The sequence below is a fragment of the Crocodylus siamensis genome, chromosome 6, assembly GCF_052110815.1.
Source record: "Crocodylus siamensis isolate JL-2025a chromosome 6, ASM5211081v1, whole genome shotgun sequence".
In the NCBI taxonomy this organism is placed as follows: domain Eukaryota; kingdom Metazoa; phylum Chordata; order Crocodylia; family Crocodylidae; genus Crocodylus; species Crocodylus siamensis.
This window is the reverse complement of record NC_143400.1, coordinates 945962-972163: the sequence shown is the minus strand read 5'-3', so window position 1 is coordinate 972163 and position 26202 is coordinate 945962. Positions and strand designations below refer to the sequence as shown.

Genomic DNA, 26202 nt, shown 5'->3' with positions numbered 1-26202 from the left:
TGTATCTGTATACCATAATCCCACACATATAGGGGCACTTTATCATAGTGATCTAGATAACACAGGCACCCCCACATATATGGAGGACATTTACCGTATTTACCTATATACCATAATTCCCCACAAATGGGGCACTTTATTATAATTATCTATATAACACAGGTGCTCCTACATATATGGGGGGCATTTACCATATTTATCTGCACACCATCATCCCCCACATATGGGGGGAACTTACTGTATCTATAGCATACCACACACCCCATGTAAATACAGTAAATGCTCTCATATCTGCATACCATAACTCCCCATATATGGGACACTACCATAATCCCCTACATATGTGGACACTTTATGAGATTTATCCATATAACACAGGAACCCCACATATATGGGGGACACTTCCCATATTTATACTGTGCAACACATGCCACATATGGGGCACAGTTACTGTATTTATCTGTATACCATAATTCCCCATATATGGGGAATTATGTCATCCCGCACATATGGGGGCACTTCCCCTATTTAGCTATATACCACATGTCCCATATAAGCGGGGGTGGGGAATGGGAAGCTTACCATATTTTTCTGCATACTACCTGCACCACCCAGCTATAGGGGACCCTTACCGTATTTACCCATATACCACATGCTGCTGTGTGACTCCTTCACCATTTCCTTTCCAACAGGCAGGTTGGCATCAGCTTCCCTGTTTTTCAGCTCCAGGTTTTGGGGGGGAGGGAGGGTGAGTGTGGTACACTATTCACTACCGTAAATGGGGAGCTGGAAGCTGCTGTTTTAGGGGTCGGAGGGGCTAGGCCTATCTGAACCTGCTGCTATGGAAATGGGAGATTCCCAAGGATCCCATTCCCCTGGCAACGCTGTTGGTGGAGGGTAGGTCCTGGCCAATCGGAGGGGCTGTGGGGGAGGGGAGGAATGACTAATCCCGATGTGGCTTTGACAGCAGTGGGAACAGGCCCAGGGTCCCAGCTGGGCTGAGTCATAGGGAGCCAATGTTGGGGGGGGAGGGGGGCTCACAGCAAACTGGCCAATCAGGGACTGTTCTCATAGGTTTTCTGCACAGACATCCTTGCTCTGCAATGTTTGCCCGGTGTCGGAGTGAAATGCAAAGAGGTTAATGCCCCCCGCATTTAATCCCAGGAGGCAAATCAGAGCCAAGTGTCTGGTGGGTGTGGAAAGACCCCAAGCCCCGCCCACAGGCCCCTGGGGGTGGGGTTTGCTACCCAGCGGGGCCCTGGGGTGCAGCTGGAGCCAGCGGGTTAGGATCTCCCTGCCCCGCAAGTGGGAAACGTCATCCAATCAGAGGGGCAGGAGCTCCGAGGCTCTGCGGGTACTCCTATGTGGGTGCACACAGGTGAGTATATGTGCGAGAAAAGGCACATGTACTGGTAGGTGCCTACACACACATGTGTGGTGCACACACACACGCATCTCCCCCTCACATGCACATGCACACATGTGAGTTCATGAGTGCATGCTGGCTTGATGTTTGTATGCGCACAGGCAGGCACACATTGGCATGTGAATGCACAGATGTAGCCATCTACATGTGAGTACATGAGTGTGCGCAGGGTTCACATGTCCACAGACCCAGGCAAGTACATACATTGGTTTGTGCATGCACACACAAACACACACATATATCCACCCCATGCATACACATGCATACACACATATCCACCATCATGCATGCGCGCGCGCACGCACACACACACACACACACTCACATCCACACCATGAATGTATGTGCACAAACATGAGGACACAAGCCTGCACTGGTTTTAACCTGTGCAAGGGCACAGATGCACCAATCCATGCCTGCACATGGATAACCTCCTATTTGCAGATGCCTGCACCCTGGGGCATGCACACGCATGGGCACACACGTGCACCCACAGGGGTACATGCGTGCTTGTACATGTGCACCTGGGACTGGATGACCGGGGGTGGGTATGTGTATGCATGCACAGGCACACATGTGCTCGTCCCATGTGCACACGCATGCCCAGACGCCCAGGATCCCCCTCCCATTCCTGCCCCCCCTAAGCCCTCACTGAGCACGCGCAGCTCTGGCACATTCCTGAGCGCTGACTTCACACGCGCGTGCCCGGCGACCCCCGTGGGAGGGGGGAGGGGATGTGCACACTGCCCCCAGGCCCCTCCCCTCATCCAGCTGCGGGGGCCCGGGGAGGGGTTGCGGGCCCTTTAAGAGGGTGCATGTGTGTGTGCCTGAAAGTATGTGTGTACGTATGTACACACGTGTGCATGCTGGCACATGTGTAAGTATGGGTGTGCACATGCATGAATGTGTGTGCATGCATGCACAGGCAGATTGGTGTGCTTGCACATGTGTGTATGCATGGACACATGTGCATACTTATGCACGTGTGTGTGTGCATACAAGTACATGTGTATGTGTGTGTGCACATGGGTGGGCATGCAGGTGTGCATGCAGGCATGTCTGTATGGACATGTGCTTGTGTGTGCAGGCATGTACATGGGCACACTGCATGCATATGTGTTTGGGCACGTGTGCATGCAGGCATGTATGTATGTGTGTGTGTGCATGTGGGTTGTCATGCATGTGCATTTGTACACGCACACAGGAGTGTACATTTGGACATGTGCCTATGTGTGCAGGTGTGCAGGTGTGTGTACACCCGGGGGTGCCTACATGAGCACTTGTACATGCATGTGCATGAAGGCATGTTTGTGTGCATGCGCGTGTGGGGGGGGAAGGACGTGTGCTAGTACACAGGTGTGGCTGCACGCCTCTGCTCACACACACGTGGCTATAGTGTGCGTGCACACGCGATCGTGTCTCTGTGTGTCCTGGAGGACCCCGCACTGGATGGAGGTGGCTGCGGAGCCCTCCAGGGCTGTGCACACGCGTGTGCAAGCGCGTGCGGGCGCCGGCCCAGCCCGTTCCCAGGCGGCGCCGCCCGGGCCCGAGGCAGCGCGTGGGCCGAGCGACGCGGCGGCCGCCGCGGGGCCCATCGCCTGGGCCGGGGGGGCAGGGGCCCCCGCTGGCCCGGGGGCGGGGCTCCCGGCTCCCCCGCCCCGTGCGGACGCCCCTGATCCGGATGGGGGGGGGCGGCGGGCGAGCCTCCCGCGCGCTCCCGGCCGGGGCGGGGTCTCGCGCGCGCTCCCGCCGCCGGGCTCCGCTGCGGCCGGGCCGGGCCGGTGAGTGCGGGCTCGGCGCCGGGGCGGGGGGGCGGCGCCGGGCCGCGCCGGGGGCTGGTGGCTGCCCCGGGGGGGCCTGGGATCCCCGCGAGCGCGGGGGGGCACGTCTCGGACCGCGGGCCCCGCGCTGCGGCTGCAGCCACCTCTGGGGTGGATCCGGGCGCAGCTCCGCCCCCGCCTCTGTCCCGGCGCAGCTCTGCCCCGGGGGGGGCCGCCCCGACGCCTGGCTCCCCCGGCTTAGCGGGGCACGGGGGCGGTCCGGAGAGGCCGCGGCACGGCTGTGAGGACGTTCACAGCTGCGGCCAGGCCCCGGGCAGTGAGCGCGGCGCGGCCCCCGCAGGTCGCCCGTGGCAGAGCCCAGCACCATGCCCGAGGGCGCCGGCCGGGACGGCAGCGCGGCGCCAGGCACGCCAGGTGGGTACGACCCCCGGGGGGGCGGGCGCGGGGGGGGGGGCCGGGGGGCGCAGCGCCGCCCCTCCTGACCCCCGTGCCCCGCAGGCGCCCGCCCGGCCTCGGCGCCCGGGCTGGGGGCGCTGGGGGGCACGGCGGCGGCCGGGGGCAGCTGCACCTCGGTGGACACGGCCGGCTCGGACGAGGGCCCCGGGACGCCGCGCTCCTCCGCCTCCTCGGCCTCGCTGCCCGACGGCCCCCCCCCCCGGCCCCGGCCCCGGCCCCGGCCCCGGGCCCGGCCGCGGCCCCGCCCGGGCGCCCAGCGACATCAGCCTGGAGCTGACGCCGCTGGGGGCCGAGCCGGGCCCCCCCCCGCCGCCGCCGCCGCCCGCCCGCGCCCCGCCCGCGCCGCTGCAGCGCGTGGTGCTCGAGATCGTGGAGACGGAGCAGGCCTACGTGCGCGACCTGCGCAGCATCGTGGAGGTGGGGGCGCGGGGCGCTGGGGGGCGGCGCTGGGGGGCCCGGCCGGGCTTAGCATGACGCGGGTGCTGCCGCAGGATTACCTGGGGGGGGTCCTGGAGCGCCCCCACCTGCCCCTGAAGCCCGAGCAGGTCGGCGCCCTGTTCTGCAACATCGAGGACATCTACGAGTTCAGCAGGTGCGGGGGGGGGGGGGGGGCCCTGATGCCCAGGGGTCGAACCCGGGACGGGGGGGGCTTTTGAACCCAGGACAGAGGGCAGATCTGACCCTGGGGGGGTTGAACTCTGGGCCGGGTGTGGCGGGGGGGGCAGCTTGAGCCCAGCTGCGGGGGTCTGGATCTGGACCCGTGGCCTGTGATCCTGAGCTGCGGGCAGGATTTGAACACGGGGCCGGGGCGGAGGGGGCGGAGATTTGAGCCCGTGGCCTGTGATGTGGGGGGTCCTGAGCCCTGACCTCTGTCCTCAGGGTGGAGGAGGGTTCAAATCCTGCCTGTGAAGGGGTGGGGAGGTGAGTTTGATTTATGCAAATGACATGTAAATGAGGCCTGGCTCCCCCAGCGAACTCCTGGAGGACCTGGAGAACAGCAGCAGCGCCCGCGCCATCGCCGAGTGCTTCCTGCAGCGGGTGAGGAGCCCCCCAGCCCCCCCAGAGGTGGCCGCATCGCAGTGCTGAGTGCATTCCCATTGGGGTGGGGGACGTTATACTCAGCCGCGGCCACCCCAGAGGTGGGCGCAGCTCAGCCCTGACTCTGCATGGGGTGGTTCCTGTTATACTCAGCCGCGGCCACCCCAGAGGTGGGCGCATCTCAGCCCTGATTCTGCATGGGGTGGTTCCTGTTATACTCAGCCGCGGCCACCCCAGAGGCGGGCGCATCTCAGCCCTGACTCTGCATGGGGCGGTCCCTGTTATACTCAGCCGCGGCCACCCCAGAGGCGGGCGCATCTCAGCCCTGACTCTGCATGGGGCGGTCCCTGTTATACTCAGCCGCGGCCATCCCAGAGGCGGGCACATCTCAGCCCTGACTCTGCATGGGGCGGTCCCTGTTATACTCAGCCGTGTCCATCCCAGAGGCGGGCGCATCTCAGCCCTGACTCTGTATGGTGCGGTCCCTGTTATACTCAGCTGCGGCCACCCCAGAGGTGGGCGCATCTCAGCCCTGACTCTGCATGGGGCGGTCCCTGTTATACTCAGCCGCGGCCACCCCAGAGGCGGGCGCATCTCAGCCCTGACTCTGTATGGGGCGGTCCCTGTTATACTCAGCCGCGGCCACCCCAGAGGTGGGCGCAGCCTGGCCCAGGAGGCCTCTGGGGTGGTCCCTGGCCCTGCCCTGCTGACCCCGCTCCCTTGCAGAGCGACGAGTTCGAGATCTACACTCTGTACTGCATGAACTACCCCACGTGAGTGCCGCCCACCCCGGGGTGGGGGGAGGCCGCGACCCCTGCCCCCTGCCCTCTGACCCTCACCCCTGTGCAGGGCGGTGGCGGTGCTGCGGGAGTGCATGGCGCAGGACGAGCTGGCCGCCTTCTTCCGGCAGCGCCAGGCGGCGCGGGGCCACGGGCTGCCCCTCGAGGCCGACCTGCTCAAGCCCGTGCAGCGCATCCTCAAGTACCACCTGCTGCTCCAGGTCGGGACCCCCCAGGACCCCCCAATACCTCTGGCCCTGCGCTGGACCTCCCCCCCCCCCCCCCCGAGATCCTCTGATATCCCTGATCCCATCCTGGACCCCCTGAAATCCTCCCAGGACCCCCATACCTCTGGCCCCCCTCGGTATCCCTCAATTACCCCTCCCCACCCTGTGTTCACCTCAGGGGTCTCAATACCCCGACCCCACCCCCCCACGAATCCCTTGATACCCCCCAGCCCCCTCCTTGGGAGCCCTGACCCACCTGGGACTCCCCAATTTCCCCCTCTGCCCCCCGGCGGTGACGCGTGTGTGGCAGGAGCTGGCCAAGCAGTGCGGGCGCGACGGTGCGGGGGCGGCCGAGGTCGAGGCCGCCAGCGCCACCATGACGGCCGTGGCCTGGTGCATCAACGACACCAAGCGGCGCCAGGAGCAAGCCGCCCGCCTCCAGGTCCGAGCCCTGACCCCTGTGACCCCCCCCACTGCCCAGATATCCCCTGACCCTTGGGAGCCCTGTAGTCCCAACTGGTGTGATGCCCCCCGTGACCCTCTCCTACCCTCCCTGCCCCCCACCCCCTCTTGTCACCCCTGACCCTATACCCCCCTCAGACTCCCCTTTGACCCCCCCACACTCATGACCCCTGGATTTCCTTCACCCCTTGCCCCCCCCTCGGTTTTCCCCATTACTCTCTCAGCCTCCTCCTGTGACCCCTGACCTCTATGACCTGCCCCTCCTAGGACCTGTGGGGCTGGCTAGATGGCCAGACCCCCCCGCCCCCCTTGACCCCTGAGCCCCCCTCCAGCTCCCTCCTCCCCCACAGAGGTGCTGACTGCTCCCCCTCTTCTTGCCCCCCAGGAGCTGCAGGGGCTGCTGCGGGGGTGGCAGGGCCCGGAGCTGGGGGCCTTCGGGGAGCTGGTGCTGGAGGGGCGCTTCCGGGCGCGGGGGGGCCGGGGGGGCCGGGGCCGAGATCGGGCCCTTTTCCTCTTCCGCACGGTGCTGCTCGTGGCCAAGCCGCGGCCCCCGGCCTTCCACTACAAGAGCCACAGCTTCGTGAGCACCGGGGGGTGAAATTGGGGGGGGCCTCAGGGGGGACCCCAAATTGGAGGGGTCCTCATATTGGAGGGGAGGTCCAGAGGGGCCTGCTGCGTGGGGGGGTCTCCAGAGTGGGGGCTGAGAGGGGTCTTTAAATTGGGGACTCCCCAGAGGGGAGGTGTCAAATGGGGGGGTCCTATATTGGGGGTCTGGGGGGTCAAGAAGGTGGGATACCCCAAAGTGGGGGGCACAAGGGTGCTGGGAGGGTCCCCAAATTAAGGGGGGGCAACGGAGGGGGGGTCCCTAGAGTGAGGAGGGTCTGGGAGGCGGTGGGGGAGCACCGGGGGGGTCTGGGCGGCCCCAAACAGGGGGGCCCAGGGGAGGGGAGAGAGAACCGGGGGGGCAGGGGGCGGAGCCTGCTGTGCCCCACAGCCGCCCCCCCGCCCCCCCAGTGCTGCAACCTGGCGCTGTCCGAGACCCCCAAGGACCCGCTCGGCTTCACCCTCTGGGACCTCACGATCCCCAAGCAGCAGCTCGTCCTGCAGGTGGGGGCCGGGGGGCAGGACTCCTGGGCCCCCCCCAGAGACAGTCCCTGCAAGGGGGGTGAAACTCCACCCCCAACACCCGCCCCAGGGGTGACCGCATCCCCCGCTTTGCCCCCCCAGGCCAGGAACCAGGAGGAAAAGCGCCTGTGGATCCACTACCTGCAGCGCCTCATCGTGGAAAACCACCCCGCCTCCATCCCCCAGAAGGTGGGGGGGCTGGGGGGGTCAGCAGAGTCGCAGGGGGGAAGAGGGGGCTGCATGGAGCAGCAACCGGGGGGGGAGGGAGTGCAATGCCGGGCGGGGGGCACTGTTGCACAAGTAGTTGACCCCCCCGCATTTTTCCAGGCCAAGCAGGTGCTGCTGGAGAACAGCTTCCAGGGTGAGAGAGAGACCAGGTGTCCACCCCCCCAGCTGGGGGGGTACTGGGGGGGTGTCAGGGGGCATCCCCCCCCACTCACCCCCTTGTCCCCAGGCTCCCCTGCACTGCCCTGGAGCCCCGCGTCCCCCCCCCGGCTGGAGGAGCCCTGGAGCTGCCCACGGGGCCGGCGCCAGTCAGGTACGTTCAGTGCCGAGCGCAGGGGTGCTGCACACGCGTGTGCCCAGGGGGAGCGGGAGCAAGCGGGAGCGTGCAGACATCCTTGTGCAAAGAGATGGGGAGTGAATGCTGGTGCAAGGGCACAAGCATGTGGGCACGCTTACGCAAGAGACCGGGAGGGAGCTGTAATGAGAGGACACGGGTGTGTGAACAGCCGTGTGCAAAGAGCTTGGGAAGGAGGTCTAGCACGAAGGCACTAGTGTGTGAACACCATCGTGCAAAGATACTGGGAGTGAGCTCCAGTGTGGAGGCACTAGGATACCCTCAGGCCCAGATAACAGCTGTGAGCCCTAGTGCAAGGGCCCTCGTGTGTCAACATCTTCGTGCAAAGCTGCTGAGGGTGAGCTTGAGTGGATGCCCTTGTGCAGAGATCCTGGGAGCGAGCCCTGGTGTGAGAGGACAAGTGTCTCGCTGCCCTCACACCTGTGCGAATCCAAGCCTTAGGGCACTAGCATGTGGGAGCCGCGGGTGGCGGCACCAAGCCCAGTGTGAGCCTGCTCGCATGTGGGCAGTTGTGCCCGGGACTGGCACCAGCTTTGAGCCTTCATCCTAGTGCTCAGAGGAGCCCCCTTCTCGTGCCTGGGAGACCCCCACCCCGGGCCCCCTCGTGTGCTCCCTCCCTCCCTCCCTCCCCGGGCCAAGTCATGTGAGCCCTCGTACAAGCACCACGCCTCCTTGCAGAGCCACCGCCGCTCGTGTGCAGCCCTGAGCGCGCTCGCCGCAGCTGCTCCAGCTCGGACCCTGGCACTCACAGCCGCCATGGGCGCCGCCAGTCTGGTGAGTTCACGAGGGCCGTGGAAACCGAGTGAGGGAGGGGCGCGCAGGGACCGAGCGGGGTGTCCCGGGAGAGTGGGGCAGGATGCCTGGGTCCCCGGCCTTGCATGCGCCCGTGCCTCAGTTTCCCCCACGGGTTCCCCTGCTGCCCCTAACAAGCCCTGCTGCCTCTTAACGAGCCCGGACTGACGTATCACCTCTCGGCCCCCAGAGCCGGCAACGGACAGGAGCCCCCTGGGGCCAGAGCCCAGCGGTGAGTGCCCCCCCAAGTGCCCCCTGCAGGGTCCTGGCTGAGGGGTCTGGGGTCACGTCGGGGGACAGGATCGGGGCGGGGGGTGGCGCGCGCGTGTGTGTCCGTTCTAACCCGGGTGTTTCCTTCCTTCCCGCCCCGGCCCAGCACTGCTCAAGGTGAGTGCCTGGGGGGGCCTGGACACCTGGGTTCCCTGCCCAGCTTGGGCAGGGGTGGGAAGGGGGTATTGTAGCCTGGGCTCCCCTGCCCTGAGCTGCCCACGTATTTTGCCCCACATCCCTCCCAGGCCGGCAGCGAGGGGGAGCTGTGCCCGGGGCTGGAGCCAGAGCCGGATCCGCCGCCCCTGGGGCTGCCCCCCGAGCCCCTCTCCATCACCGACGAGATCCTGGAGCTGCTGAGCCGCCGGGGGCTGGGAGCCGGGACGCCCCCCCCGGAGCAGGTGAGGGGGGCAGGACGCCTGGGCTCTTCCCTGGAGGGGAACGAGGGGGGCTGGACTGTGGGGTCCAGCCTGGCTGGGGGGGCGGCTCCCAGACACCTGGGTCCCCCCACCTCTGGCCTGGACACTGAGTCAGCCCCCCCTGCCGCCCTCAGGCCTGGCCGCCCGCCGAGGGGGCGCTGGAGGAGGAGAGCGAGGATCCCCCCTCCCCCTGCAGCTGCCCTCCATCCCCCCCTGCCCCAGGGGGCGGGGCTTGTCCACTCAAGCCCCGCCCCCCGGTGCCTGCCAGGCGGCATGGCACAGAGCCCTTGAGGGACTGGAGCCCAGAGGATGCTGGGAAGGGTCGGTGCCAATTGACATCGCTAAACTGGAGCCCAGAGGACGCTGGGGAGGGGCGTGGCCAAGGGACACCGCCAGACCGGAGCCCAGAGGATGCTGGGAAGGAGCGTGGCCAAGGGACACCTCCAGACCAGAGCCCAGAGGATGCTGGGAAGGAGCGTGGCCAAGGGACACCTCCAGACCAGAGCCCAGAGGATGCTGGGAAGGAGCGTGGCCAAGGGACATCTCCAGACCAGAGCCCAGGGGATGCTGGGAAGGGGCGTGACCAAGGGACATCGCCAGACCAGAGCCCAGGGGATGCTGGGAAGGGGTGTGGCCAGCCCTTGGCCCCACCCCCGCCAGAGCCCGAGTTCCAGTCCTGGGCCGAGATCCGCCGGGCCTGGCGGGAGAAGGAGCGGGGGCTAGGGGCTGCTGGGCCCCCGCCCCCCCTGCTGCGGCGGGGGCGGGTCCGGGGGCAGGGCCCAAGGCCGGACCCTGTCCCCTGGGCAGAGCCCCTGCGCATCGTGGAGGACTCGGACGCTGCTGGGGGGCCGTGGGCTGAGGGGCCATCCCTGGCGCTGCTCCCGCCCCTGGCGCGCAGCAACGTGCAGCTCCTGGCGCAGCTCTACAGCGAGCGGATTGGGCGGCTGCGCACGCCTGCCCGGCCCCCCCGGCCCTCCGTGGCCCCCCGTGCCGCAATGCTGCCCGCCACCGCTGCCCAGACGGAGATGGAGACAGAGCTGCCCGGAGCCCCTGCCTGTGAGTGCCTGGAAGCCCACGGTTTCCCACAATGCATTGTGTCTGGAGCCCTCCCAGCATGCACCAGGGCAGGGGGGTATTGGGAGGAAATGCTTCCCATAATGCATTGTACCTGGAGCTTTTCCAGCATGCATTGGGGCAGGGGAGACCTGGGGCAAAAAGTGGCTGGGTATTGGGGGAGTGCGTTTCCCACAGTGCATTGCTTCCTGGGTCATCTGGGTTTTCCCCGGCATGCATGGGGGGGGCGGGCTCTGGGGGTCCAGAAACCCTGTCACCAGCTGCCCCGTCACCTGAGGGGTGGCCCATGTGTATACACATGCACCTGTACGTGCACACGCACTTGTGCACACGCACAGTCGCAGAAGTGAACGCACAACGTGTGAGCAGACAAATGCACAGGTGCACACGTGGAGCGGCTGTCAATCTGTCCAGCAGAGGGCAGCAGGGACTGACAGGTGTGCACAGCCAGGTCATGTGCACACACATTTGCACACACACACACACACACACACACAGAGGATCCAGGTGTATGGAACATACACGGACACATGAGGCCAAGGTGTCTACCACACATGCCCCAGGCATCCAGGTCACGTGCACACACATGCACACGCAGAGGACCCTGGTGTCCAGAACACGCATACATGCACGGGGCCCTGGTAGCTAAAACACACACACGTGTGGTAGAGGGTTTCCTACTTTGCCTGCCTCAATCTCCACACCTGCGGGCTGGACAGAGGTGGTGGGAGGGCAGGCCAGGGTATTCCCACCCCCCATGCTGACCGCCCCCTTCTCCCCAGGTGAGCCGCGCCTCTACGGGCACGTGCTGGTGCGGGACCCCCCACGCCACGTGTGCTGTGTGCAGGAGACAGTGCCGCGCCTCAGCGCCGCCCGGGGCTGCACCCGCGACCTCCATGCCACCCGGCCCCCGCCCCTCCGCCCGCCCGCACGCCTGGGTCCCACTGCTGCCGCCGCCCAGGACTCTCCAGGCCCAGAGGACGGGACGCAGATGTACAGCACCATGTGCCTGGCTCCGTTGGAGCCTGCGGAGGGCACCCCACTCCCACACGGACGCCTGGGTCCCGCAGCCGAGGACCCACCAGAAACTGCCACCCGCAGCCCCCCTATGCTGCCAGGCCCGGAGGAGATGACACAGACGTACAGCACCGTGCGCGCAGCCTCGCCAGGAGCTGAGGGGAGCACCCTTGTGCCTGTCGCCACCCTGCTCCCGCCCGGACACCTAGGGCCCGCGGCCGAGGACCCCCTAGAGATAGCGGCTGCCTGCAGCCCCCTGGAACCCCCCGGGCCAGAGGAGGAGACATCCAGCGCCGTGCACACGGCCCCACTGGGGACGGAGCGGGGCACCCTGGTGCCCATCACCCCCCTCCTCCCACCCAGACTCCCGGATCTCACGGAGGAGCCCCCGGCGGAGACGGCTGCCCCTCTGGACCCACCAGCCCTGGAAGAGGAGGAGACGCCGCCGTGCAGCGCCGTGCGCCCAGCCCTGCAGGGGGCTGAGGGGGGCACCCCAGTGCCCCTCGCCCACCCTGGCAGCCCAGATCGGGGCCCGCCCCTGGCCCCCCGGCGCCCCTCAGCCCTGTCCCGGTACCTCGCTGCCTCCTGCATCAGCCAGAGCCTGGCCAAGCGGCCGGGGGGGGGGCGACACCTCCAGCCCCCCTCTGCCCCGCGCCAGCTACGCCACCACCGTCAACATCCGGCTGGGGGGTGGCGGGCGCGTCGCCGGCTTCCGCACGGCCCAGGTCAGCCTCACCCCTCCCCCGTTAGCGCCCCCCAGCACCCGCCGCCTGGGTGCCTGCCAGGGGCCCCCCAAGACGTGACCCCCCCGCCCCAGCCCGTGGGGGCACCAGGACCAAAGGGAAGGCCGGGGAGGGGAGGGGTTAACAGGTCCCGGGGGGATAAGGGGGCCAGATCCCACGCGGGGTTAAAGTGCGGGGTGGGATATTGTGTAGATGGCTGCGGGGAGCCCGCGGCTTCCACCAGCAGCTGAGGAGCAGGGTCAGTTTACACCTGGTCGTGGATTTGGCCCCCCAGGAGCCAACTGCGGGGGATCCCATCGCTAGAACCAGTCGCAGTGGTGCCAGTTTACACCCAGCTGGGGAGATGGCCCCCAATTAGGGATGGGGGTGGGATCCCACGTTTCACACCAATTCTACTAGTGTGGTAGCAGTCTACACCCAGCTGTGGATTTGGCCCTCTGAGTGCCAACTGGGAGGATCCAACTCCTAACATCAATTGCGGTGGTGCCAGTTTACACCTGGCTGTGGGGTTGGCCCCCCCGCGTGCCAAGTGGGGTGGGGGAGGAGGGAATCCCACTGCTGACACTAGTTATCCTGGTGTGATAACTGTTTACACTATTCGTCCCTGTAGATTTGGCCCGGTGGGTACTTGTGGGGATCCCGCCCTACAACCAATTCCAGTGGTGCGGTGCCAATTTATGCCCGTCTGTGGAGTTGCCTCCCTGGCTGCCAGTTGCAAGGAGGGGGTGGCATCCTACTGCTCACACCATCAAGTCCATTGGTGCAATGCCAGTTTACACCTCTGCTCCCATGGATTTGGCCCTGGGGCGGTCAGTGGGGTTCCCACAGCTGACACCAATTCTACTGGCGTGACATCAGTTTTGGCACCAGGGGCCCAACCGCACAGTGGGGCATAAGGAAGGGATCCCAATAGTGCCACCGGTTCTACTGGTGCAATGTCAATTTACACCATGGGTACGACGCCAGTTTACACCCCTCTGCAGCCTTGGCCCCCTGGGTGCCAGTTGATAGGGATCTCATGGCTCCCACTAGTTCTACTGGTGCAGTGCCAACTGACACCCCTTCCCCCGGTGGATTTGGCCCTGCGGAGGCCATGGGGATCCCACGGCTGCCACCAGTGCAGCTGTGGGACAACAATGTACATCCTCACCGGGGGGCTGGCACTGTGGGTGCCAATGAAATGGCACTGATTTACACCTCCCAATGCAGTGACGCTGGGGGTCTGGCCCTGGGGGCAAGGGGGGGCTGTGCTTCACGGTGCCATTAGAGCCGAAGGAATCTTTTTGCCCCTCCCCCCTTGTCCTGCCTCAGTTTCCTTGGCTCCTGGGGGGCCGTAGTGGCTGTGCAGGGGGCACGACCGTAGTTCATGGACTAATCGAGCCTCCAAGTGCAATGGGAGCAGGTTACAACTGTGGGTTGGGCTCCTCTCCCAGGCCTGGGTTGTGTGGTCTAGTGGTGAGCGACGGTGCCAGGACGCCTGGGTACTTTTCCCAGGCCTGGGTGTTGTGTGGTCTAGTGGTGAGCGACGGTGCCAGGACGCGGCCGGCGTGTGGCCTCGTGGCTCGAGCCCGGGGGCCGGGACTCCCGGGTTCCTCCAGCCTGAGGGAGACGGGAGCACGTTTGGGGGGGGGAAGCGTGGAGCCCGGCCTCCCCGGCTCCTAGCTGCAAGCCCGAGGGGGGAGTGAGGCCTAGTGGCTGGAGGGTGCTGGGAGCCTGGACTCCTGGGTCCCACAGCCTGAGCTGTCCCCCCCCAGCAGGATGGACCCCCAGCCCAGCTCCTACCCCGTGTTACCTGGGGGCGCACAGGCCAGGCGGGTTTGTATCGTTTTTGGAAAGGGGGAAAATTTGCCCCCCGGCCAATAAAGAGCAGCTGTTTGTGTAGCCGCCTCCGCGCCTCCTTCCACCCCCGGGGTCCGGGCCTGCGTGTGCCACGCGCGGGGGACCCACGTGCCTGGGGCGCACACACGTGCACACATGGGACCCAGGCATCTGGGGGACGCACATGTGTCTGGGTTCCTGCCCTCCAAGTGTCACACACGTGTCTGGTGCCCAGGTGTCAGAGACCCTCCCCTCCCTTCCAGGTCTCGCACACGTGTGTGCCCCAGAGCCCAGCCCCCCGGGTTCTCCCCCGGCTGGGGGGCGGGGGCCGAGCGGGGCCTGTTGCTCAGCTGGGGGGGGCCAGACACCTGGGCCCAGCCCTGGCCCCCCCTTCCCCGCTGCCCCGGCCTCCTGGGTCCCTTGGGGCCGTGCCTCAGTTTCTCCCTCACGCCCCCCCGCAAACCCCGCCCCGGGGCTGGCCTCCCTGCCAGGGAAGCAGCCGCCCTGCATCCGGCTCGGAGCCGCGAACTGCCGCAGCCTGAGTGAGTCCGCCCGGCCTGGGAGCACCAGGGCCGGGGGTCCGGCACCTGCGGCCGCCTCCGGGGGGGGCCGGGGGGGCCGCTGCCGGGACCTGGAAATGCAGCTGCTTCTGGGCTGGACCCGGCTGCTGTTCTACTTGGGCATCGCTGCGGGCTCCTGTGCCATGAATTGCAGCCAGCTCTGGGTGGGTGGGAGGCCACGTCTGGAGTCCAGTTGTGGGCCCCCCCTCCCCACTGCAGAAGGGAGGGGGCTGGGGGCAGGAGGGAGGAGGGGGCTGGGCTGATTGAGTCTGCAGAAGAGAAGACCGAGGCAGGGTGATAGCGGCTTTTAAGGGGGGCTGTGAAGAGGATGGAGCAGGGCTGTTCTCAGTGGTGGTGGAAGGAGCAATGGGTGCAAGCTGCAGCCAGGAAAGCTGAGATTGGACATTAGGAAGAGCTTTCTGGAGCAGGCTCCCCAGAGCGGCGGGGGAGTCCCTGTCCTCGGAGGTTTCGGCGACCGGGGTGGACAAAGCCCTGGCTGGGATGACAGAGCTGGGGCTGGTCCTGCTGGGAGAAGGGGGTCGGCCTGGATGTGACCCCCCAAAGCCGTTTCCTGCCCTTGCTGTCCGGCTTTCAGGCCGCTCAGACTGCGTCGACTGACTGGGTAGTTCTGGGCTGGTTACAGATGGGAGCCGCTGTACCAAAAAAGCTCCTTTTTTTTCTTGCCAGAAATGTGATTCTTAATGGGGGCGTGTATGGAAAACAGGCGGTTTTTCTCACTGGGGTTTGCAGCTCTTGGCGATTTGGGATCCTTGATTGAACTCTTTGACCAGTCGGACACCAAACCCTGCTCTGTGCTTCCATCGCTTGCCCAGCATTGAAAAGCAGCTGGCTCTGGGGTGGGGAATGAAATGCAGCTGCTTCTCGGATGGGTCCCAGCTGTGTTATACATGGGTCACTCTCCAGGCATCAAAATACAGCCAGCTCTGGGGTGGATCCTGGCTGAGTTATAGCTGGATCACTTCCTGCGAGTTGAAATGCTGCCAGCTCTCGGGTGGATCCTGACTGTTGTTACTCCTGGATCACTTCCTAGACAATGAAAAACAGCCAGGTCTGGGGTGCAACACAGCAGTCCCTATGGGGGTACTCTGTATAGTAAAATGCAGCCAGGTCTGGGGTGGATCCCAGCTGTTGTTACACCTGGTTCACCCTCTGGGCATTGAAATGCAGCCAGCTCTGGGGTGGGGAATCCTAGGTGCCGTCCCCCCCAGCCTCCCCTTCCCCTCTGTGCTTTTTCACAGGGCAGCCCCCGCCCCAGGATGGCGGTGTGTGGGGCGGGCACGGGGCTGGATGGGGACCCCGCCACGGGCGCCCGGGGGCTCTGCACCCTGCTGCTGGTGTCACTGCTGCCGTGCGTCCCGGGCCACGAGCCCCCCGGGTGCGGCGAGGGCGTCCGCCTGCTGCACAACGTCACGCGCCTGCTGGTGAGTCCGGGGGGGGGGGGGGTCCCAGGTCCCTGCCCCAGCCCCTGCTCCTGCTCCTGGGCAGATGGGCCTGGGGGACCCCTCCGTCCTGTCTCCCCGTACTCTGGGGTATCTGTCACCTCTGTGGTTGGGAAGAGGGTGTGGCTTTTTCCTTGGCCACCCCCATGCATCCCTCTGATAGGCTGATCCCTGCTAGCCAGGAACCAATGGGATGGTTGGGTGTGGCTAAGGAAAGGTTTCACCCGCCCTCCCCCCCCCATACGCCACCTCCCAGTGAGGGAGACCCTTGATAGGCTGATCCCTGTCCCTTTGGGAGCCAATGGACTGGGTGGGTGTGGCTAAGGAAAGGACCCCCACAGACCCCCAATGAGAAAGCATCTGATGGGTCGATCCTTGCCAGCTTGGAAGTCAATGGGATGGGTGGGTGCGGCTGGTAAGCCCCACCCCTTCCTGCAAAGGAAGCTTTTGATAGGGTGTATCCTTGCCGGCTGGGAGCCAATGGGGCTGGTGGGCATGGCCAAAGAGGGGCTCCACCCCGTCCCCAGGAGGGAGGATTCTTATAGGTCCTGGTTGGGAACCAGTGGGTCCTTTGCGTTCCCTCCCAGCTGTGTGTTGGTGGGGGCAAGGGGTCACTGGGGGGGGGCAGGGAAGGTCAAAGGGCATTGGCCCTCCCCCGACTGCATCGCTCTTGCCCCTAGGGAGACGCCAATGACCCCAAGCTCTACACACCCGATGACATCACGGTAGGTGGGTCCCCAGCCCCTCCTCTGCCACAGACTGCCTGTGTGGCCCCGGTCATGTCTGTTCAACTTGGGGGGGGGAGGATGTCCCTGTCCACCCCCTCCTTTGCGTGTGTCACATTCATCAGCCCCACTCCTGAGCCGGTGATCTTGTGTGCAGGCAGCAGCCCTGGAGCTGAGGCAGCCCTGCCCTTGGTGCCTCAGTTTCCCCTCTAGCCCAAGGACAGCGCTCCTGGAGGGGAGGGGGTCGGAGGCTCAATGCCCGCGGATCCGGTGCCCTCCCTGGGGCAGGCTCCATCCCACAGCGGATGCCAGGGCCCGCCCTGACACAGAGCATGGGGAGGGGAAACTGAGGCAGTGTGGGACCAGAAGCGAGCAGCAGGGTGCAGCGGGGGAGAGGTCTGATTTTTGGGGTGTCTGGGGAGGGGGATCAGGGGACCCCACTGTCCTCCTGCCCCCCACCAGGTCTGCACGGTGGAGAACCTCAACTGCTTCCACACGGAGCTGGACGTGATCCGCTGGGAGCGCCCGGAGCACTGGGGAGCTGTGAACCTCCTCAGGCGGTATCTCAAGCAGCTGGAGTGGCGGCTGGAACGCCTGGCCTGCCCCCGGGCCTCGGCTTGGCCTTGCCAGGCCTGCGAGCTTCACCCAGAGCAGCCGGCCCTGCGCTTCCTGGACCGCCTGCTGCAGCTGCTGCAGAGGCAGTGCAAGCTGCCTGCCTGCGCGCCCGCCTGAGCGGGGTCTCCGTGCCCCCCTCCAGCCTCCAGCCGGCCAGGACAGCCTGGGTTGTGTCTGGCACTAGGCCTCTGGTGAGTACGTGCAGCGCCGAGCGCGGCCGTGCCCGGCACCAGGCCCCTGGTGAGCACGTGCAGCGCCGAGCGCAGCCGTGCCCGGCACCAGGCCCCTGGTGAGCACGTGCAGTGCCGAGCGCGGCTGTGCCCGGCACCAGGCCCCCCCTGGTGAGCACGTGCAGCGCCGAGCGCGGCCGTGCCCGGCACCAGGCCCCTGGTGAGCACGTGCAGCGCCGAGCGCGGCCGTGCCCGGCACCAGGCCCCTGGTGAGCACGTGCAGTGCCGAGCGCGGCTGTGCCCGGCACCAGGCCCCCCCCGGTGAGCACGTGCCGCGCCGAGCACGGCCGTGCCCGGCACCAGGCCCCCCCCGGCGAGCACGTGCAACACCAGGGCCCAGTCCAGGGTCCCACGCTTTCCGGGGCAGGTGGACAGGTTGGAAAGAGTCCAGCCCAGAGCTCCAGGGACCGCTCCAAGTGGAGCCCGGGCGTGAGGGGGCCAAGTCCCGGGGGTGGAGCCCGCTGCGTTTCCCAGCTTGCCCCCTTCTCCATTGTGGCACCCCCCAGCAGCCGGGCTCAGCCCGCCCCGTGCAGCTCCAGCCTTTGACTGCTCCATCGGTGGTGGATGGAGTCATTGGCATCTGGCCACCGTCTTCCTCGGAGCCCCCCTCTGAACGCCCCTTTGGGGGGAGCCCCCGGGCTTGCACACGGGAGCAGCTGCTGGCCACCCCCCTCTTTGCTGTTCATTTTAGGAGCTGCCTGAGAAGGGCTCCGCGGGGTAAAAGCCCTGGGGAGTTGGGAAGAGAAAGGAAGTGATGCGTAGTTTGGTGGGATGACGTCAGCGGCAGTGAAAGGAAGTGATGTGTCGTTAGGTGGGATATCAGTGGCAATGATAGGAAGCGATGCGCAGTTATGCAGGGAGGTTGGATGATGTCATCAGCAGCGACAGGAAGTGATGCATGGTTAAGCGGAAAGATGGAATGATGGCGGCAATGAAAGGAAGTGATGTGTGGTTAGGCAGGGAGGTGGGATGATGTCACTGAGGCTGGCACTTTAGCGAGGCCCCCCCAAACCCCCAGGGGGTTTCCATGGAGAGCAGGGGACTATTCTGGGGTGGAAGAAGTTGCGGTGCTGAGGCCTTGGGACAGGTCACGGCCACGTCATGCTGCGCGGGCCAGGAGGGGTCGGTCGGGGACAACCCTGTCCTGAGCCGAGGGCTGGTCCGGACGTGCCCTCGCGATGTCCCTTCCAGCCCCACTTCCCTCCCACCTGCCGTCAGAGTCGCTCACGTTGTCACCCGCTTGCAGCTCGTGCCGGCCGCCGGAGGGGTTCGGATGGCTCCTCCACGCTGAGGATTCCCGTATCTGCAAACGTGCCGGGACCCAGAGGCAGGCAATGGTGGTGCGCTGATGAGGTGGGTGGGCACCCTCCTTACCCTGCCTCGGTGCTGGCCCCATGCCTGCCCCTGGAGCGGACGGGCCTCCAGGAAATGCCCCATGTGGGCAGCGCTGCATTTGTAGCCGCTCCAAAGCCGACCCGGTCAAAATGGCCACAAGCAGTGCTGTGCTTCTAGCCTTAATGAGGTGTGAACAGCTGGTCCCAGTTTGCGTTGGCGCTACCAGTAACTTGAAGAGCTGATGAGACTAAGCTGCCAGGGGGTTTCAGTGCCGCTGTCCCAGCATCCTCTGGGAATTGGAACCACACCGACTGGCTGTGAGAGGGTTAAAGCTGGCCTCTGCCCCTGGGGAATAGGTCGGGCGCCTGGGTTCCCTCCCCCGCCCTGGGAGCTGCCCGCCCATCCCCCGGACTCGGGGTTTGCAGGGGAAACGGAGGTAGGGCCCCCAAAGGACCCAGGCGTCCGGGCTCTGGGAGCTTCCCTGTTGCCCTCCCCAGAGCCCAGACACCTGGATCCTTCTGGGGCCCCCTGCCTCAGTTTCCCCTGTGCAGCCTGCTCTCTCCGTGGGGAAGCAGCTACCCCTGCATCCAGCCGGGCTGGAGCCGCTGGCTGGGAGCTGCAAATCCGGGACAGTTTGAGTCCGCAGCCCCGGCCCTCTTCTAGGCTGGGGGACTCTGGGCCAGGGAGCAGGGCCAAGACCTGCCGCCAGCTTTGGGTGGGATGAAGGCAGCTGCTGTCTTAACTGGGCATGGAAATGCAGCTGCTTCTGGGGTGGATCCCAGCTGCCGTTCTACCTGGATCCCTCACTGGGCATTGCAGGTAGGAGGAGAGAAGTGGAGCCCTCGGTTGCCATTACCACGTCTCCATGCTTCTGTTCCAGGGCAGAAATCAGCCTCCCTACTTAAAGCCTCTAGTTTTGGAGGGCTCACTTTTGGGGAAAGGGTGCACATGGCAGGCTAGTAAATACGGTACTTCGGGGCAGGGGGGAACTGGTTTCCTGAACCTGAAGAGGGGGGGTCCACTTCTAGACAGGGGCGACTTACCGGAGCCGCAGAGTATGTTCCTCTGGGGACGGCTCTTTGGGGTGGGGGCCGTCGCGGCTGGGTCAGTAGGTGCTGACACGTCAGTGGGGAACGTGGAATAAAGACCTGCCCCCATGCTTGTATCGGCCCGGGAGCCATCTCGCCTCGGCACTACTGATTCACCCGCGTGGGGCGGATGTTCCCGTGCCTGGAAACACCATGGAGCGGGGAGACGAGGGTGGTGCCCCGCGCCTTTCTGCCCACGTCCCAGCACCCCCAGCCACATGGGGCAGATTAGCTGCCAGGCCGTAAAGCCTATTAATAAGAAGTGGATAAAGGTTGACGAGGGAGAGATCTCCCCCAACACGTTCCCGCACTTTCTGTTTGCTCGGGCAGGCGCTGGGCCAGCTGTCGAGAGAGGGCCGGGTTGCTGAGTCTGCAAGGTGGTAAGCTCCAGGTCTAGGGCTGGATCCAGGATTGGGAGAAGGGGGCGCAGGAGCAGTGTCGTCCTGTATAACACAATGCACATTTTTCTTCAGTCAAACAGAAATTAAAAGGTTTGCTAAGATGCTGGGGGGTGGGAGGGGTCTAATGCTCTATTATTGCCAGGGATCCTGATAAAAAAAAAATCCCCAGTTTTCGAATTAAAGTAACCCAAAATCCACATTATTTTCCATGGTCAAAGTGAAACACCACTATACGTCTATCAACATATTTTCAAAACTACGTATATCTATATATGGTATTATATATATATATATTTTTTTTTAAATATATATGTATATCTACATGTTAAAATGTATATCTATATATACTATGTCTATATGCGTAACTATACATATTAAATATATGTGTATATCTACATATTAAAAAAAGTAACCCAAAACCCACATTTTTCTATGATCAAAATGGAACACCACTAATATGTATATCTAGGTATTAGTGGCGTTTCATTTTAATTATGGAAAAATGTGGATTTTGGGTTACCTTTTTTTAATCTGAAAATTGGGGACTTTTTTTTTTTTTTTTTTAATCAGAGAAAACCAGGATCCCTGATTATTGCTTCTGGCCTTCTGGCTCACGACAAGTGTAGGGGGCATCCGAATCTCAAGACCTCTGGGCATGAGCCTACACATAGGATGCTTGCCAATGGATTTGGGAGTATCTGAAGTCCCAGGCTGGGAGCCTGGGATGGAGGATGCTCGCTGCTTGTAGCACCATGCCCAGTGTTTAGAAAGATTTGAGGTCTGCCTGCTCAAGCAATGAGGTTTTTGGAACGACCGAGTTCTGCTCAATCAATATGATTTGGAACTGATTTGGCTAATCTGACCTGCGACACGAAATATATTAAATAAAATTAAAAAATCCAAGTAGAACTATTGGAATGCACATTGACTTATATCAGAGGAATCAAAACTTACGGCAGGGGCCAGGAAGGGATTTCCCCCCGGCTCAGACTGGTCCGGACTGGGGAGTTTTGCCTTCCTCTGCAGTAGGAGCACGGCCTCGGCCTCGGGGCTCCCCGGTGCCCATGACCCCCTGGCAGCAGCAGGACATTACCCATCATGGTCCCCCTGCTTTCCCCGGGGCCGGGGAGGCGCAATGCCTGGTTCGGTGTCAGGTTGACAGTCATTTTATAGAGTTTAGATGCTGGGTTTGTCTGGGCTGGTTTGGGCAGGGCTGATCCTGCCTCCAACACTTTACAGGCAGTCATTTCTACACCTGAGTCCATGTGACCATGCCTGAGATAAGGTTTGTAGCTAGACAGCTACAAACAGCCTGCAGGGCTGGGAAAGAGAGGAGGGAGGTTTCCAGGCATGGCTAACATGGCAAGGGAGCAGAAGAAAAAGGGTAGATTGAATAGTGGAGCATCAGGACTATTAAGAAGGAGAGAGGGTTGTTTACCCCCCCCAGGGGTGAAGAGATTAGCAGGAATCAGAGAAAGGGTAGATTGAATAGTGGAACATCAAGACCATTAAGAAGGAGAGAGGGTCGTTAACACCTGTGAAGAGATCAGGAGACATGAAGTCAATTGACTCTCTGCTGCCTGGATAGAAATGCCGCAGCCCCTCCCAGGCAGCAGGAATCAAAGCGGGGCAGGACTGCAGCGGAGCTCCCACCCCCGGCGACACCTGACCCTATGAATCATTATCCGAAGGTGGATCGTGCTAAGGATCAATTAGATTCCCCCAGATCTGAGGATTAGGGAGGACTCCCCCTACCCAGGTCAAGACAGGTTGCTTCCCCTGTACTAAGCTGCGTGGCTCCTTTGCCGAGATCTGGACGGAGACTGAAAGGGTTTGAGCAGATAAGTGCCTGGCACGGAGAGATCACAGCGTGAGCGATCCGTGCGAGGACGCAGGCTGGGAGGAGGGGGAGAGACGGGAGCGTCCAAGTCGAGCATGGAGCAGCTGGCAGACCGCCCCGGCTGATCTCACTGGCGTGGGAATCGGGGCCAAAAAACCATCTTCGTGGTGAAGCAGCAGCAGGACAGGATCTCGGTCGCAGGGGCTGGGCAGAGGGTCTCGTGAGACACGGTCCTGCGGTCCCGAAACCCGGCGGGGAGGAACCGGCCCAGCGAATCCCCCCCCGGCAGGTGGCCCGAGAGTCCCATATCCGTGCTCCCTTCACCAGCCTCTCTGCAGCTTCCCTTGTCCCCGTCGTCCTCTGTCCCCGTGGCTCTCAGCCTCCTTAGACTCCACCTCGTTTGAACGCCAGCTCTTTGCTTTCACTTGGCTTTGACTGGGGATCCTGGTTTTCTCCGCTTAAGAAAATATCCCCAATTTTCAGGTTCAAAAAAGTAAGCCAAAATCCACAATTTTCCATGATCAAAACACCACTATACATGATACACATGCTCGCGCGCGTATTTATGTGTGTATATGTGTTTGTGTATATGTTGGTGTGTATATACAGGTATACGTATGTGTATATGTGGATGTAGATGTAGTGGCATTTCATTTCAATCACAGAAAAATGTGATTGCTGGGATAGAAATGCCACAGCCCTAGTGGATTTTGAGTTACTTTTTTTTTATCTGAAAATTGGGGATTTTTTTTTTTATCAGAGAAAACCAGCATCCCTGGTTTTGACCCTGGAGAAAAGCCAGAGCCTTTCTTGTCTGGCAAAGAGCTCTGCAAGGGAGCGGGTTGCACATGCTGGATTCCTTCTGGAAATCTCTGGGTCCGTCTTGCACGTTGCATGCAGGTGCTGGCTCGCTTTATCAGTGCTCCTGTTGCACCCTGCAAAGGATCTGGCAGCTGTCCAGGGGACCCCAGTTGAGAATAATTAGATCTGCCTTAGATCTTAGGGTCAGAGAAAAGTCAGGGTGGAAGGGCCTTCAGGAGGTCACATCCAGCGCAAGCCTCGGCCTGGGGCAGGATCAGCCCCATCCAAACCCAGCATCAAACCTCGGAGCAGCACGACGGTCAGCCCCGACACCGCACCGGGCATCGCCCCCACCCCTGCCCCCCGGGAAAGCAGGGGGCTTGTGGGGGGCAACATCTTGGGATCATGGATGCTGCAGAGACCCCAGACCAAGGCTGTGTCCCTCCTGCAGAGGAAGGCAATCCCCCCGGTCCGGACCGGTCCGAGCAGGGGGGAAATCCCTTCCTGCCCCAGTGCAGCCTGAGCGCAGGGGCAAGACCTGCCAGCCAGGACCCTGCGGGGCTGGTGCCAGCCGAATCATAGCAAAGCCGGGCTGGAAACAACCCCATATCTAATCCAGGCAGGATCAACCTGGACTAAACCATCAGCTGCCACGTGCACGTCGCCCCTGCTCTGCGACGAGCCCGAGGGATGGAGACGTCGACACGTCTCTTGACCTTCCTCTGCTTGCGCCCCCAGCTCCTGCGTTCGGCCGTCTCCGTCATCCGCTCACGGTTTGTTCTCGGGGGAGTTTGTTCTCAGAGACCGCAAAGAGCACGACGCGGGGCAGAAAGGCCTTGCAGGTCCCCTGCCGAACCTGCCTCGTTCCCAGGAGCTGCGACCAGCCCTGCCCCAGGCAATGCTTGTCCAGACCTCCCCACCCGGAGGTAAGGCAGGAGCTGGGGCGTTTCGGCCGCGGATCGGGAGCTGGCACGCACCCGCGAGGGGCAATCCCGGATGTCTTTTTTGGAGCCGGTGTTTTCCCATCTTGCCTGTCCTAGGACAGGCCGATAGTCTCATCCCCGGGTTTTCCTCTCCACCCCTTTGAATCTTCTCCGAGGTGTGTTAAAAACCTCTGGGGCGGAGCTCCCCGTCTCCCAAGAGCGGCGGTGCCAGCCCGTATGGGCCCCGCGGGCTGGATGAATGCTGTAGCCCTTTCGCGAGGTGCCGTGCCAGTCTCGCGTGGGTGCCCCCGTCTAGCGCTCAGGCGCTGGCATCCGACCCCCAGGGCCTCGAAGTGCAGCAGCAGGAGAGCGACCGTTCACACGGGCACCAGGCACCTGGACTGGGGTGACCCCAGATGTGGCTGGGGCACCCCCGGCCCTAGAGGGGCTGATTTCACTGCCCTCCAGATGGGCTCGGACCCGTCCAGCTGTCCCGCTCTTTCCGCCCACAGAGCCAAGCCGTGCAGGGGATGGGGCAATCGCTGCCCTGTGGCTCAAGCTATTTAACCTTTCTTCCAGCTTCTGACCTCAGCTTCCTCTTGGGCTTTTTTTCCCAGGCGAAAGCAGGGCCGGCGCAGGCTGGAATGTGTCATATTCCTTTGATGGCTGCCTCGTGCTCTGGCGAGTCCTGCCAGGCTCGGGAAGCAAAGAGGACCGATCCCAGCACAGTTTCCTTTCCCGGGAAGGCGCCAGGACTACATCCAGGGTGACCCCGGGGGATTTGGTTTTTATCCAGCGGAGCCCAAGAGAAGCCAAAGCAAGTTCCTCTGAACTAGACTGAATTAAACTGAATTAGTTTGTTTGGGGGAATGACTCATCCGGCAACGTTACCAGGACCCAGAGGAGACACGTATGTCCTCGCTGCCGGGTGGGGAGGTCTCGGGGCCCCTCCCCATCCACCCTCATGGTTGTGGCAAGGTCCAGAGTCCTCCCGCCTCCGTGTTTTGCACAGCTCAGGTTCAAATATCCGTCTTCCCGCCCAAGGGAGCACCAGGGATCCTGGTTTTCTCCAATTTACAAAACCCCAATTTTCGGGTGAAAAAAAGTAACCCAAAATCCACATTTTTCCGTGATCGAAATGAAGTGCCACTAATATATTTATATAGATAGGTAGATAGATATACATCTATCTATCTAGGTATATATCTATATATCACTTGACAAGGAACAATGGACACAAATTATTAGAGACTAGGTTTAGATTAGACATCCGCAAGAACGACTTCCCGGTCAGGGCGGCTAGGAGCTGGAACCAACTTCCAAGGGAAGTGGTGCTGGCCCCTACCCTGGGGGGCTTTAAGAGGAGGCTTGATGCCTACCTAGCTGGGGTCATTTGAGCCCAGTCTTTTCTCCCGCCCAGGCAGGGGGTCGGACTTGAAGATCTACAAGGTCCCTTCGACCCGACTTCCGTGATAGCTACCTCTACATATCAATATCTATAGCTATAGCGATACATAGATATCGATATATCTATATAGATATAAAGGTGTTTCATTTTGACCATGGAAAAATGTGGATTTTGGATGGGGCAGTCTTTTTTCATCTGAAATTTGGGGATTTGTTTTTAATCGGAGAAAACCAGGACCGCTGACGCTCACTTGGGCAAGGGAGTGGGGATCAGGAATCACGACCTGCACCCCGTACGCTCGCCTGATTGCGCCGTGGGTGCAATCCTTGCGCGCGTGCAGGTGGCTGGGATTCAGACCGATGCTTCTAGGGGCAAGGAAAGGGCGAGGGGGGTTCAGGACCCTCTGTGTGCCCCTGGGGTGGGTGACGGGGGGTCGTGGGGGCTCCCAAGTCTCTGAGACCGGGCTGGGAGAGCAGAGAGTTGCCGCTGCCTTCAGAGCGCAGCTGCCAGCGCCCCCGAACGAAGGGAGCGGGGGAGCAACTGGTGGCAGCGCGGCGTTACCCCGGGGGGAACGGGGGGGGCACCGGGGGGGGGTTAGTGTGTGCGGGGGGAGCAGCAGCCTGGAGGCTGAATAAAGTCACGTTTATGAGCTCGTTAGTGCTGGGGCTTTTGTCTTGGGCATGTGGGGGGGCAACTGGACCCTGCCGCTTTCAAGCCTTCCCCGACCCCCCTTTGCAGCCCCCTTGGCTCTCCCAGCAGGCTGCTCCTTTAATGGTCCACCCCAGGGACTGCCCCTTTAATACCCCATCTGC

General features: G+C 62.9%; 3 protein-coding genes and 1 long non-coding RNA gene across 7 annotated transcripts; 3 read left to right on the top strand and 1 right to left on the bottom strand.

The window, feature by feature from the left end:
- Nucleotides 1–2237: 2237 nt before the first annotated feature.
- Nucleotides 2238–10081, top strand: PLEKHG2 (pleckstrin homology and RhoGEF domain containing G2). 4 transcript variants are annotated; one of them, XM_090056090.1, is made up of 17 exons: nt 2250–3207; nt 3548–3621; nt 3706–4080; nt 4155–4255; nt 4635–4701; nt 5428–5474; nt 5551–5701; nt 6018–6149; nt 6555–6749; nt 7184–7276; nt 7397–7483; nt 7622–7655; nt 7749–7832; nt 8553–8648; nt 8857–8898; nt 9182–9334; nt 9487–10081. In XM_090056090.1, exons 1-17 carry the CDS (start codon nt 3108–3110, stop codon nt 9933–9935), a joined length of 2280 nt encoding a protein of 759 aa, XP_089912216.1. In that variant the 5' UTR covers nt 2250–3107; the 3' UTR covers nt 9936–10081. The 4 variants fall into 4 exon arrangements, 2 of the variants coding, with proteins under 2 accessions (XP_089912215.1, XP_089912216.1); XR_016443354.1 differs by lacking the exons at nt 9182–9334; nt 9487–10081 and adding an exon at nt 9043–9054 and having other exon boundaries at nt 2238–3207; XR_016443353.1 differs by lacking the exon at nt 9487–10081 and having other exon boundaries at nt 2239–3207; nt 9182–9279.
- A 4773-nt stretch (nt 10082–14854) lies between these two features.
- Nucleotides 14855–18939, bottom strand: LOC149860320 (uncharacterized). Its single transcript, XR_016443366.1, has 2 exons — nt 18823–18939; nt 14855–15611 (listed from the first exon to the last, which is right to left on the bottom strand). It is a non-coding gene; the product is annotated as an uncharacterized LOC149860320 (long non-coding RNA).
- LOC149860321 (uncharacterized) lies at nt 15605–18930 on the top strand. The gene is made up of 4 exons (XM_090056245.1): nt 15605–16006; nt 16705–16749; nt 17212–17555; nt 18841–18930. The coding sequence occupies exons 1-3, from the start codon at nt 15842–15844 to the stop codon at nt 17479–17481; spliced, it is 480 nt and encodes a 159-aa protein (XP_089912371.1). The 5' UTR covers nt 15605–15841; the 3' UTR covers nt 17482–17555; nt 18841–18930.
- LOC149860319 (uncharacterized) lies at nt 18120–25834 on the top strand. The gene is made up of 4 exons (XM_090056233.1): nt 18120–18947; nt 20348–20397; nt 23798–23985; nt 24600–25834. Exons 1-4 carry the CDS (start codon nt 18696–18698, stop codon nt 24821–24823), a joined length of 714 nt encoding a protein of 237 aa, XP_089912359.1. The 5' UTR covers nt 18120–18695; the 3' UTR covers nt 24824–25834.
- Nucleotides 25835–26202: the final 368 nt, after the last annotated feature.

Coding starts and splice junctions, on each gene's coding strand:
- PLEKHG2 (XM_090056089.1), top strand. CDS start 3,108: ATGGGGGGGGGCGGCGGGCGAGCCTCCCGCGCGCTCCCGGCCGGGGCG. Junction 7,484..7,621: donor CCGCCTCCATCCCCCAGAAG/GTGGGGGGGCTG, acceptor GCATTTTTCCAG/GCCAAGCAGGTGCTGCTGGA. Junction 8,649..8,856: donor CCATGGGCGCCGCCAGTCTG/GTGAGTTCACGA, acceptor CTCGGCCCCCAG/AGCCGGCAACGGACAGGAGC.
- LOC149860321 (XM_090056245.1), top strand. CDS start 15,842: ATGGCGGTGTGTGGGGCGGGCACGGGGCTGGATGGGGACCCCGCCACG. Junction 16,007..16,704: donor ACAACGTCACGCGCCTGCTG/GTGAGTCCGGGG, acceptor TCTTGCCCCTAG/GGAGACGCCAATGACCCCAA. Junction 16,750..17,211: donor ACACACCCGATGACATCACG/GTAGGTGGGTCC, acceptor GCCCCCCACCAG/GTCTGCACGGTGGAGAACCT.
- LOC149860319 (XM_090056233.1), top strand. CDS start 18,696: ATGCTGCGCGGGCCAGGAGGGGTCGGTCGGGGACAACCCTGTCCTGAG. Junction 20,398..23,797: donor GTTGCTGAGTCTGCAAGGTG/GTAAGCTCCAGG, acceptor TTGCGCCCCCAG/CTCCTGCGTTCGGCCGTCTC. Junction 23,986..24,599: donor CCAGACCTCCCCACCCGGAG/GTAAGGCAGGAG, acceptor TTTTTTTCCCAG/GCGAAAGCAGGGCCGGCGCA.